The sequence below is a fragment of the Musca vetustissima genome, unplaced genomic scaffold, assembly GCF_032173495.1.
Source record: "Musca vetustissima isolate MV318-11 ecotype Yass unplaced genomic scaffold, APGP_CSIRO_Mvet_v1 utg30559, whole genome shotgun sequence".
NCBI classification, from domain to species: domain Eukaryota; kingdom Metazoa; phylum Arthropoda; class Insecta; order Diptera; family Muscidae; genus Musca; species Musca vetustissima.
In genome coordinates this window covers 83,664-95,558 of record NW_026881310.1, presented here as the reverse complement: position 1 = coordinate 95,558, position 11,895 = coordinate 83,664, and the positions used below count along the sequence as shown (strand labels likewise).

Genomic DNA, 11,895 nt, shown 5'->3' with positions numbered 1-11,895 from the left:
AGGCCACAAATATGACCCGAACCTCGCGAAATTTTACATGGAGAAGAGAATTGGGACAGATAATATGCATGCCTGCTTTGATAAAGATGGGCCATTATTTAGCGGGTCAAATGGACCCTGACTTTTATGTGAAAAATGACTAACTTTGTATTCTATGGCGTATATATTTACTCGTGAAGCATATAGATCCGCGAAGTTGATAGTGTATCCAAGAGGAGTGGTTGACCTTTAAAATGACTCCAATTACATTGTCGTATGTACTCGGATGTGGGAGTTACACACAAATATTTACAGGTGCGTACGTCTTCAGATATTATTTAGCAACCCATTACCTCATTAGAGAGCGGAATCCCTAGCGCTGATCCCTATAATATTTTCCATGAAGTTCCAAATATGTTCAAAGACAACGCCTATAATTTTCGATGATGATCTGATTAAAATTTTCGGATGAAGTGGACCGAAAACTTAATTTGTTTGTGTGTTTTCTAGTTCTGTAGCTCCGGAGAGTCTTTCATGGAGAACTGAGGAGATATGAAGCTATTCATATACGTGATGAAGCTCAGGGAATCTTTGATAGACGTGTCGAAGTTCTAACGAGTCTTCCATACCCAAACTTAAGCTCAGGAAGACTTTCGTAGAGGATCTGAAGCGTCAGGGAGCCTTACAAACGAGCTGAAGGAGTTCAGTGACTTTCGTAAATGTGCTAAAGTTCATGGAGTCATTCCTAGATGACCTGACACTTAGACAGTCCTTAACAGACGTGCTGATGAGCCGAATATCCTTCCACAGACTAACTTAAGCTCATGGAGTCGTTCACAGAAGAGTTGAAGAGAAATATTGACTAAAGGACTTTTTTTTTAGGAGGACGGGAAGGGGCAGGAAATATTTGATAGAGTATTTGAAGCTATTCGATTTTTTTTAACAATACTTATTTGGCAATAATATGTTTCAGATTTTATTATAAACCAATCAAAAGCAAAAAAATACCCGAAAATGAGCAAAAATACGTTCTTCGATCCGAATGACTAACAACACAACTCATGCGCCGCAAGAACGGTCGTTATTTCCTTCAAATATCTACTTAAAAGATGCGCAGAAGGGCTGGATATTCTTCGAATATAGGCGAACATCACAACACAACCCACCGTGATGGGAAGCGGAATAAACAGCCGAGTTCCGTGGTAGTTGTGTAGGGTATCGTATGGTCGGCCCCGTCCGACTATACTGCTCCGCTCACTCGTTTTAAAGAATATTTGTCCAAAAGACTATTTAAGACTTTGATTTGATCAAAAATATTATTTTAATCACCCTTCAAGGTGCGGTCGTTATAAAGAATATTTTTCAAAGGTTTACACCAGACGTGAATATTTTAACGATTAATTTTAAGGACTATTCAAGGCGATAGGTTTAAACAATTTTTTTCAAGCATTATTTAAAAAAGTTTTGAAGGGCTATTCAAGGCATTATAAAATTATTTTTTCAAAGCACTACCTTGAGCTTGGATTTTCTATAAATACTTTTTCAAAGCAAAACCACATCCGGATTTTTTAAAACTAGTTCTTTCAAAGGACTATCTCAAGCATTGATTTAGTATAAACAAAAAAGAATGTATTTTTAAAAAGAACCACAAACGAGGATTTTTTATATAAAAAAGTCAAAGGCCAAACAAAATCGTGGATATTTTAAAATCATTTTTTCAAAAGACAAACGAACCCATGTCCTTTTTTAAAAGTCTAAAGGACCAAAGGGCGAATTCCTTGCTATAGAATCCATTGAACTTAACAATAAAAAATATAACATCCTCCCTTTTCCTTTATTTTGATTTAATTTTATTTCTTCTCCTCCTTATCATTGGCTTCAGAAAATATCCTCTAAATCCCATAATCCTTTTTGTCACAACAAAATTCCTCGTTCTTCATTTTCCGTTGCTTCGGTTGCAAGTGTACACGACTTGTCACAACGACCAGCTGGGCGAGCATTTCTGTGTGTAGCGGCAACTAATCCCTTTTAATAAAAGAAATGTCATTTGATTTGAACGTCTGAACATTTCCTCTTCTAATCAAGAGTGAAAGCAAAAGGAAGAAAAGGAAATTCAAATAACAAGTGATTCGGAGTTAAGGTTTGCGGGTGTGCGGATGTATGTGTGCGCGAGTGGAAATGATTACTGCTTCAGGGGAAGAAGAGTTAAGAATAGAATTAGGAACTGTTATATTTTATGGTCATGTGACAGTTTGCCATTCATTTTCTAGTTCCTCTGTTCATTCATTCATTGAACTATAATCGTGGATAAAGAAAAAGAAGAATAAAATATAAGATAGAGATAATTTAAAAACAATAACAAAAAAATGCAATGAAGGGGAAGGACTGGAAACTATGCGAGTTCTTCAGAGGAAGAATTGAATCTCTATAGACAAACTGAAGAGAGTATTTTTAGACCAGCTGAAGGGAGTCTATAAACGAGCTGAAGGGAGTCTCCATAGTTGAGCTAAAGGGAGTGGAGTCCCAGAGCCTTTCACAGAGTAGTTTAAGGGTCATGAAACCTTATATATGTTCTAAAACTCATGGAGTCTTTCATATACAAGGCGAGGGGTCTGGGAGCCTTTCTGAAATCATCAACTGATCCACTGAAATCCAGGGAGCCTTTCTTAGTTAGCCCTTCGTTAGCTCAATCGTAATTTTTTAAATATCAGGTGAACAAAACTTGTCCTTTAAAGACTACCTGAAGCTCAGGTAATTCAGAGAATCTTTCAGGTAATTTTTTAAAGATCAGCTGAACAAAACGTGAGCTCTGGTAGAACCAGAGAGTCATTCAAAGACGAACTACAGTTCAGGGAGCATTTACCAGGCCATCGGAAGCTTATATTGCCTTTTACAGAAGACTTGAAGGGGCATGGAACCATTTACAGGTATACTGAAGCTTTTGCAGTTTTTCATATACGAGCATGAGAATACTCTTTTGAACTGTTGAAGGGGTTTCTTTGAGCATGCAGGATTTTACAGATGAGATTATGAAGTCTTTGATAGATGTGTTATAGATCCGTAGAGACTTTCTTACACGAAATTTTGTTAAGAAAGGCTTCCACAAAGGAGCTGCAGAGCCAGGAGAATTTTACGGACGAGCGAAAGGGGCATGGAGGCTTTCATAAACGTTCTGTAGTTCTGGAATCTTTTTTAGGCAAGCCGATGCTCGAACAGGCTTTGAAAGACGTGCTGGAGATCCACAGAGTCTTTCATACACGAACTTTCTCCAAGGAGCTGAAGGGCAAGGAGCCTTTTACAGACTAGTTGAAGGGATATATCCTTTCATAGGCGTGCAGAAGATAAGGCATCTTTTTTTGGCGAGCTGACGCTCAGGCTGACTTTAATATACGTGCTGAAGGTTCGTAGAGCCCTTCATAGACGTGTTCAAGCTCAGGGAAACTTTTATAGACGTGGTTCCGTATAGTCTCTCATACAGGACCTTTAACCAAGGGAGTCTTTATCAAAGGAGCTGAAAGGCTAGGAGCCTTTTACGGGCGAGCTGAAGTGACATATAACCTTTTATAGAGGTGAAGAAGAGCTTGTCCAAAAAAAGAGATCTTCTTTTAGACAAGCTGATGCTCAGGCAGTCTTTAATAGACGTTCTGTAGCTCCGGAGAGTCTTTCATAGAGATCTAAGGAGATATGGAGTCATTCATATACACAATGAAGCTCAGGGAATCTTTGATAGACGTGTCGAAGTTCTAAAGAGTCTTCCATACCGAAACATAAGCTCAGGAAGACTTTAGTAGAGAAGCTGAAGCGTCAGGGAGCCTTACAAACGAGCTGAAGGAGTACAGAGACTTTCTTAAATGTAATGAAGCTCATGGAGTCTTTCCTAGATGACCTGACACTTAGACAGTCCTTAACAGACGTGCTGATGAGCCGAATATCCTTCCACAGACTAACTTAAGCTCACGGAGTCGTTCACAGAAAAGTTGAAGAGAAATAGAGACTAAATGATTTTTTTAGGAGGGTGGGAAGCCATTCATATATGTGATGAAGCTCAGGGAATCTTTGATAGACGTGTCGAAGTTCTAAAGAGTCTTCCATACCCAAACATAAGCTCAGCAAAACTTTCGTACAGGAGCTGAAGCGTCAGGGAGCCTTACAAACGAGCTGAAGGAGTACAGAGACTTTCGTAAATGTAATGAAGTTCATGGAGTCATTCCTAGATGTCCTGACGCTCAGACAGTCCTTTAGAGATGTGCAGAAGGGCAGAGCATCAGACTAGCTATAGCTTACGGAGTCGTTCACAGAATAGTTGAAGTGAAATGGAGACTCAAGGACTTTTTAGGAGGGCTGAAGGGTCAGGTATTTTTTTTTTTTTTAATTTTTAATAATGCAAGCCAATCAAAAGCAAGGAATATCCGAAAATGAGTCAAATACGTTCTTCGATGCGTATGACTAACGACACAACTCATGCGCTACATGAACGGTCTTTATTTCCTTCAAATCTCTACTTAATAGATGTGCTGAAGGGCCGAATATACCTCTACAGACTAAATATAGCTCACGGAGTCGTTCACAGAAGAGTTGAAGATAAATAGAGACTCACAATCTTTTTAGGAGGCCTGTAGGGCCAGGAAAATTTTGATAGATTATCTGAAGCTATTTTGTAGCTTTTATTTTTTGAACAATATTTATTTTGGAATAATATATTTTCGATTTTATTAGGAAATTATTAATAATGCAAGCCAATCAAAAGCAAGAATTATCCGAAAATTAGTCAAATACGTTCTTCGATGCGTATGACTAACGACACAACTCGTGCGCCACAAGAACGGTCGTTATTTCCTTCAAATCTCTACTTAATAGATGCGCAGAAGGGCTGGATATCCTTCGGTAGACTAATTTAAGCTCACGGAGTCGTTCACAGATTTTATTATGAACTTATTAATAATGCAAGCCAATCAAAAGCAAGAAATATCCGAAAATGAGCAAAAATACGTTCTTCGATGCGTATGATTAACTACACAACTCATACGCCACATGAACGATCTTTATTTCCTTCATATCTCTACTTAATAGATGCGCAGAAGGGCTGGATATCCTTACGCAGACTAATTTAAGCTCACGGAGTCGTTCACAAAAGAGTTGAAGAGAAATAGAGCCTCAACGACTTTTTAGGAAGGCTGAAGGGCAAGGAAATTTCTGATAGAGTATCTGAAGCTCAAGTAGTTATCGTAGCCACACTAAAGCTTTTAGTCGACCTGAAGGTCCAAGTTGTCTTTGAAATATTTATTGAAACTGAAAATCTTTCGTGGAGTATATGAAGGACCAGGTACCTTATTATATGTGTGCTGAAACTCAGAAAGTCGTTCATAAAGGCTAATGAGTAATTCATAAATGAGTTGAGGTTCAGGAAATCTTTCTAATGGGAACTGAAGGGTAATGGAGCCGAGCTGAAGCTCAGATATACTTTCATAGACGAAATTGAATATGCCCACTGTTCTGTCCTTTTTAGCATTCATATTACTTTCATCAGATTACCTCCTTCCAAGACAACGAATCTAAAATAAGTATGTTTACTTCCCACCATTTCAAATCTCCCACCACAAATTATATTTTCGCATGTAAATCTTTAATTATTCAGCCAAATGCACACACACACACCATATTTCATTAAATCCAGCCACTTGAATAATTAGTAAATGACAGGAAATGAGGGTAGATGAATTAGGTTACAATGATTAAATGTCAAATGACTGGATGGATATGGCTTAAAAGTGATGAAGGTGAAAGGGTGTGGTGTTTATTTATTTATTTTTGTTTTTGGATCGGAAAGGTTGGGATTAAATTGCAGCTGACATTTCAATTTTTCTTTTACTGTGTTATTTTTTATTTCCAACACCATTTGTGGTTCACTTAAATGTCGAATACCAATTATCTATATATTGGAAACATCAGGAAGGTCGCTGTCTTATTGTCCATTCAATATTAAATTATAATAATGAATGCCTGCGTGGCTTTTTATATGCATTTGTAATCCCCGATGCGTATAAGTAGCGACGTCAATCATACGCATAGGGTGCCACCGTTTCATATGTACGTATACGTAGTGGCGTTAATCATACGCATAGGGGTCACAATTTCATGTATGGTCGTTTTAATTACTAAATCTTATTTGAGATTTTATATTTTTTGAGTAACGTATGAGTAACGTCATTACTTATACGCTCTAATAACATCTAACATCATCATTAGTTATTTTAATAAACATAATTACTAGCTCATATTCAATACTCATTATATTTTTTTCCTATTTACCCTTACTAATTAACAATTTTCTCTTTTTTCAATTTTACAGCGGTTGGTTAGGCAGTGCCAAGGGTTGGTTAGGCAGTGCATCAATACCATCTATGCCGGCCATGCCTTCAATGCCCACAATGGCTATGCCATCCATGCCAGCTATGCCTTCTATACCATCCATACCTGGTCTGCGCAAGGGCGGCGAGGAGGGCGCCGAAGGTGCCGCTGCCGCTGGCGCAGAAAATGCAGCAGCTGCCACCGGTGGTGAGGATGACGACAAATCGAGGTATCTTAGGTATGGGCCCCACAACTTTCTTAATGATGAAAGGAAATTTTGATATTTTTTAACGGAAAGTTACAACTAAAAAGAAAAAAACAACAAAAGAAAAAAAAACAAATTAATCACCCCAAAGGAGTTTGTAATGAGTTTGTGATTTTGTTCGAAACCGTTTGTTAACAAAGCTCTTTATTTGTTTACATAAATATTCTGTTTTTTTTCTAAAGCCACAAATATTTATATTTCCAAAGCAAATAGCAAATAACAAAAGCAACAAAAAACATGAAATGCTGAAGTTACAAAGTTCAAATTTTTATCATTAAAAATATTTAAATTCCAGTTAAATAATATTTAGTTACAAGAGTTTTTTATTAGTTCTTAATTTGTTTTTATAATAATATTTATTTTGCAATTTTATAAGGGAATTATTAATTATAAAAGTCAATCCAAATCGAGGAAATACAAAAAAAATAGTCAAATCAGTTGTCCTATGCGTATGAGTAACGACACTACTTATACGCCACACGGGCGGTTTTAATTTATTTCATTTTTTCGTCAATTTCCAAGGCATTTTCTTCAAGTTTTTTTTAATAAAATTAATTTATTATGAAATTGCGGCTGTATAATCAATAATTCCCTTTTTTAAAATGTTCCTTATAATCTAAAATTTACCAGCGTTATATTCAGGTGTAGTTAGAGTGCGTTACTTTTAATTATTTTTTATATTTCAACTTTCCATTTTCTTTATATTTATTCCTTTCAATATTTGCTTCAAAGCTTCAACACTTTATATATATATTTTATTATTAATTTTCGTATACTATTAATATATTTGAAAACTATATTATATGAAAAAAAAAACTTGAAACAGATCACACTATTTTAATAGACGAAAATCTCTGCAAAATAGATTCAGGTCAGTTTTAATACTAATGCTAGCATATTTTATATACTATTGAAGTCCTCAAAATGTCAAGGGATTATTTTTAGGACAGAAGAAAGGTTAGGACATTTCTTGATGAAATGATGGACGAAAGAAGACATTAATAAACGAACCCTGACTTTCTCTTAAAAATTAGGAAATATAGTCCAGAAAATAGCTCTTAAACGAGTTGAAAGAGCGACAGTAAATATATGCGAAAGGAGTCATTTTATAATATCTGATGGCTGTTTTATAATCGACCTGATGATAGTCTTTTATAGACGAGCTTAGCATCTTTATAGGCGAACAGAAAAGGGTATTTTTAGTCGAACAAACGACAGTTTTTCGAGCTGAAGCAGCTAGTCTATAAAATTGATTTAAAGAGATATTTCATAGACAGATAGAAGTTATGTTTTTTAGAAGGGCGCATTGGGCTGATGGATTCGGCGGATGCCTTCTTTATAGACAAGCTAAAGGGTCAGGGAGTTTGTCTAGACGGACTGAAGTAGGAAAACTTAATAGAAGCACGCAGTGCTTTTTTAATATCATTTAACCTTCATAGAAAACGGACATCACAAGCTTGCTGAAACTGATCGAAAAGTTGGAAGCAACCTGTCAGGTTTATCGGAATCTCAAGAAAAGATTATTATTTAGCTGAAGGCCATGTGTCAATAAGAAGCAAGCTGAAGGTTCCGAGAATCTTTATGTACGAACTGAAGGGCCAAGCCAGTTGTATTGTTAATCTGGAGAAGAGTTATTACAGGAATTTAAGTCCCAATAATTTTTTAAAAGAGCTTAAGAAGAAATAGAAATAAGTTTTATACGACAGTATAAATAAATCATTTTCTTCAAAGGCAGATGAATTATTTAAATAGAAGACCTACCTATGTAAAGCTAGAAGGAAACATTCTATTCGAATCAGACTAATAGGGGTTCTCTCCACGGAAAGCCTGGGAGTGAGCACCTTAACCTGTAGAAAAGTCTTCTATTGATAAAATTTCTGTAGAGTGATTTGTGTTTCTATGGCTAGGTGTCTTCAATGATATCTTCAATTGATGAAACTTCTTTTAGAGATATTTTGTTTAGGCTTTTTGGGACCTTCTGGTTAAGTGGCATTGCTCAGGATGTCCTAAATCCTAACGAAGAGATTTTATCTCTAAAGCCAATGTGAAAGAGAACAAAGGAGGAATAAATGAAAGCAGTACTCCGTAACGTATGAGTAACAACAAAACTCACGATTTTTATTTCTTTGATATCTCTGTTCGTGAAAAACAAAATATTGATTTAAAGATAGTATGCACTTTCATTAGTGTGATCTCGTTTATCTTGATCTGAGGTAGGTTATTCGTTCGAAATAAGGCCTGACGAAAAATTGGCCACTTACAGAAAGCTAAGAGAAAATATTATATTCGAATGAGGTTACCAGAAGAGGTTCAATATATGGAAAGCCTGTAAGTGAAAACTTCAAAAATGTCTACTTTGCGATTTGTGTTTCTATGATTAGATAGCTTCAATGAGGTGTACTATTTATGGAACTCCTTCTAGAGGTCTTATGTTTTCAAGAAGACTTTTAGGGCCTTCTTGAAATCATCTATTGATTATATTCAGAAAATGATTTTGAATGGCCGTGAATTAAATAAAATAGGAGTCGCTATAAAGCATTTTTTCTAAATATATTTTGTAAAGAATCTTCCAAATATTTCGACAAAATACCTTCCAAAATACATTACAGGGCCTTAAGAAATTCTTTCAAAGGACTTTCCTGGCCATAACATTGTCTTTCCTGTTAGTTTTTTTATTTTTTACAAAGAACAACAATTTGCAATAATTTTTTTAGGTTATATTAGAGAAATATTGCATTAATAACTAGAAGGTACCGAAAAGAAATCATAGTAGTAATCCGTGACGTATTAGTAACGACACAACTCATACGCCACGTATTCGATTTTTATTTCTTTGATAACTCTGTTCTATACATGGTAAGCACGGTGTGAAAACTTTATGAAGCCTTCAATTGATAAAATTCCTTCTTTGTGATTTGTGTTTCTATGGCTAGATAGCTTCAATAAGGCATAATATTGATGGATCTTCTTCCAGAGGTCTCATGTTTTCAAGAAGATTTATTATATTCACTAAATGATTATGAATGACTTTAAGACATGGTTTTTTTAAATATATTTTGTTAATGTATTTTCCAAATAGTTCGTCAAAGTACTTTTCAAAACCATAGATATAATAGCAGGCACTGAAAAGATATGATGTTTTTTTATACAAAGTACCTTCCAAAACCCAAGGCACTTAAAATATTCTTTCAAAAGATTGCCCTGTTTTTCCTTTTAGTTTGTTTTTAATTCTTTACAAAGAACAATAATAATAAATAATCATTATTTTACAATGGTTTGTTTAGATTTTATTAGCGTACTATTTAACTATTCAAGCCAGTTAATAATGAACTACCGAAAAGTAGTACTCCGTGACGTATGAGTAACGACACAACTCATACGCCACATATCTGCTTTTTTATTAATTCTATATCTCTATACGTGACTGTGCAGTATATTTTACATCAGATTGGGTTTTTTGTAGACAACAAAATATTGATTTTAAGTAAATACATACCTTAGTGTGATCTGCAGTCATATATATTTCTATGATATATTTTTACATTTCAAAATTTCAAATTAGTTTATTTCAAATCTTTCATTACTTGCCTTCACTGTAAATTTTTGAGCAAATTTAAAGTTTTTTTTTCTTATATCTATAAAGCTTTATTATATTCAATTTTTCAATACTATTCAAGTCTTAATCCCTTTTATTTACATATTTATTACAATTTATATTACAGTAAAACTAATACCAAAAATAATATTTATTTTAATTCAATATTTATATTATACAAATAATATTCTGTAAAAAAGTAACTAATATAGTTTATACAGTTCGGATTTTATGAAATATTTTCATTACCGCTTTCTTGTATATTAAGGTAAGTTCCCAAGCAAATCAAGCAAAGAAAATAATTCATAAAATCCTGTCACAAAGGACATGAGGACAATGAGTCTGTAAGAGATTTTTCATTTTCTGTAATCATTTTCTTAAAAACATTTTTTTTAGTTTATATACATTTTTCATAATTTTCTTTTTAATTTCATTTTTTTTAATCATTTTTTGTTTATATTTTTTTCTATTATTTTTTTTTTTGCTCCCCACTTCCAAACATCACAACATATTTTACCTCTTTTGTATTTCCATTAGAGCAGAACCAAAACAATCAAAAAAAAATATCAAATTCCATCATTAAATAGTTGCGGCCCATCATCAAAACAACAACAACAACTACTTATACCATACCATAATAGAAGCCATCGAATCCCAAATCATTGGCTTTCTGTTTTTTGGTTGAAGGATAATGAAAGCTTTGCAGTTTTCTTTCTCTTCCAACCATAACAATAAAAACAGGATTGTAGAGCATCGTAAACGACGGGACCATTAATTCCCCTCATATAATTGTTGTATTTAGTAGTAGTTTTTCATTTTTTCCCATTTTTGTTTCAATAGATTTTCCATCTTAATAAGACTTAAGTTGTAGAGTTGTTTTTCTGTTGTTGTACTATTTTTCTATTGTTTTCTTCTTTAATTCTTTCTTTGGTTTATTTAGTTTATTATTACTTGTTTGTTTTCTATTTTGTTGTAGAATATCATATTGTTGTAGCCTGCCCGCTCTCCCTCTTCTTTTCTTTGGTGTACCGTTTTGATAATTTTAAAATCATTTCTCTGAGAATTTCATAGAAAATAAAAGTTATCCTCCCTCTGAAGAAAACAAAACAAAAAACTGAACATCTGAGACCATGCATTTCTCGGAATGACTGTTGTATAGTGCCTTGCACAAATATTATTTGTGGATTCCAAATTCCCTTCTTATCCCTCATTTTTTGTCTCACTTGCATCATCTTCGTCATTTGACCTTTTTTTGTTAGCCAAAGGTTAAAACTTATTTCTTTACGTCATGTGAAGTGTGAAATTTCCTCTTCATTTTCCTTTATTAACATTTCAAAGAAGAAGAAAAAAACATTGACTCAACTTTCTTTATATTTTGTCTTGATGGTGTCATCGATTCTCCATTTTCTTATTTTTTTTTTTATTATTTTCCTTCGTCATCATATTCTTCTTACAAGCATTCTTCTCATTAAATTTCATTGTAAATAACATGAAATCTTCTTCTATTTATCAAATCAAAAGGATATTATTTGATGTATATATGTATGTATTTTATACATATATATAGTACGTATGTACATTGTGTCTGTATATGTATGTGTTTGAATATTGACAATACGCTCGCAATACTTGATTCATATAGAAAAACTTATGATTTAAAAAAAGATCATCAAATAACTATTTTTTTTAATTTGGGAATGTTTTTTTA

The 11,895-nt window shown here is 34.0% G+C and overlaps 1 protein-coding gene across 1 annotated transcript in view; it reads left to right on the top strand.

Annotated features, from left to right (window-relative positions):
- The first annotated feature begins 4,394 nt into the window (after window positions 1–4,394).
- The window catches only part of LOC133327303 (synapse-associated protein of 47 kDa-like), a 46,607-nt gene continuing 39,106 nt past the window's right edge, over window positions 4,395–11,895 (top strand). The window contains exons 1-2 of the mRNA XM_061535867.1: window positions 4,395–4,456; window positions 6,329–6,565. Of these exons, the coding sequence (XP_061391851.1) occupies window positions 4,395–4,456; window positions 6,329–6,565 (299 nt within the window). The remainder of the gene's footprint in view (window positions 4,457–6,328; window positions 6,566–11,895) is intronic.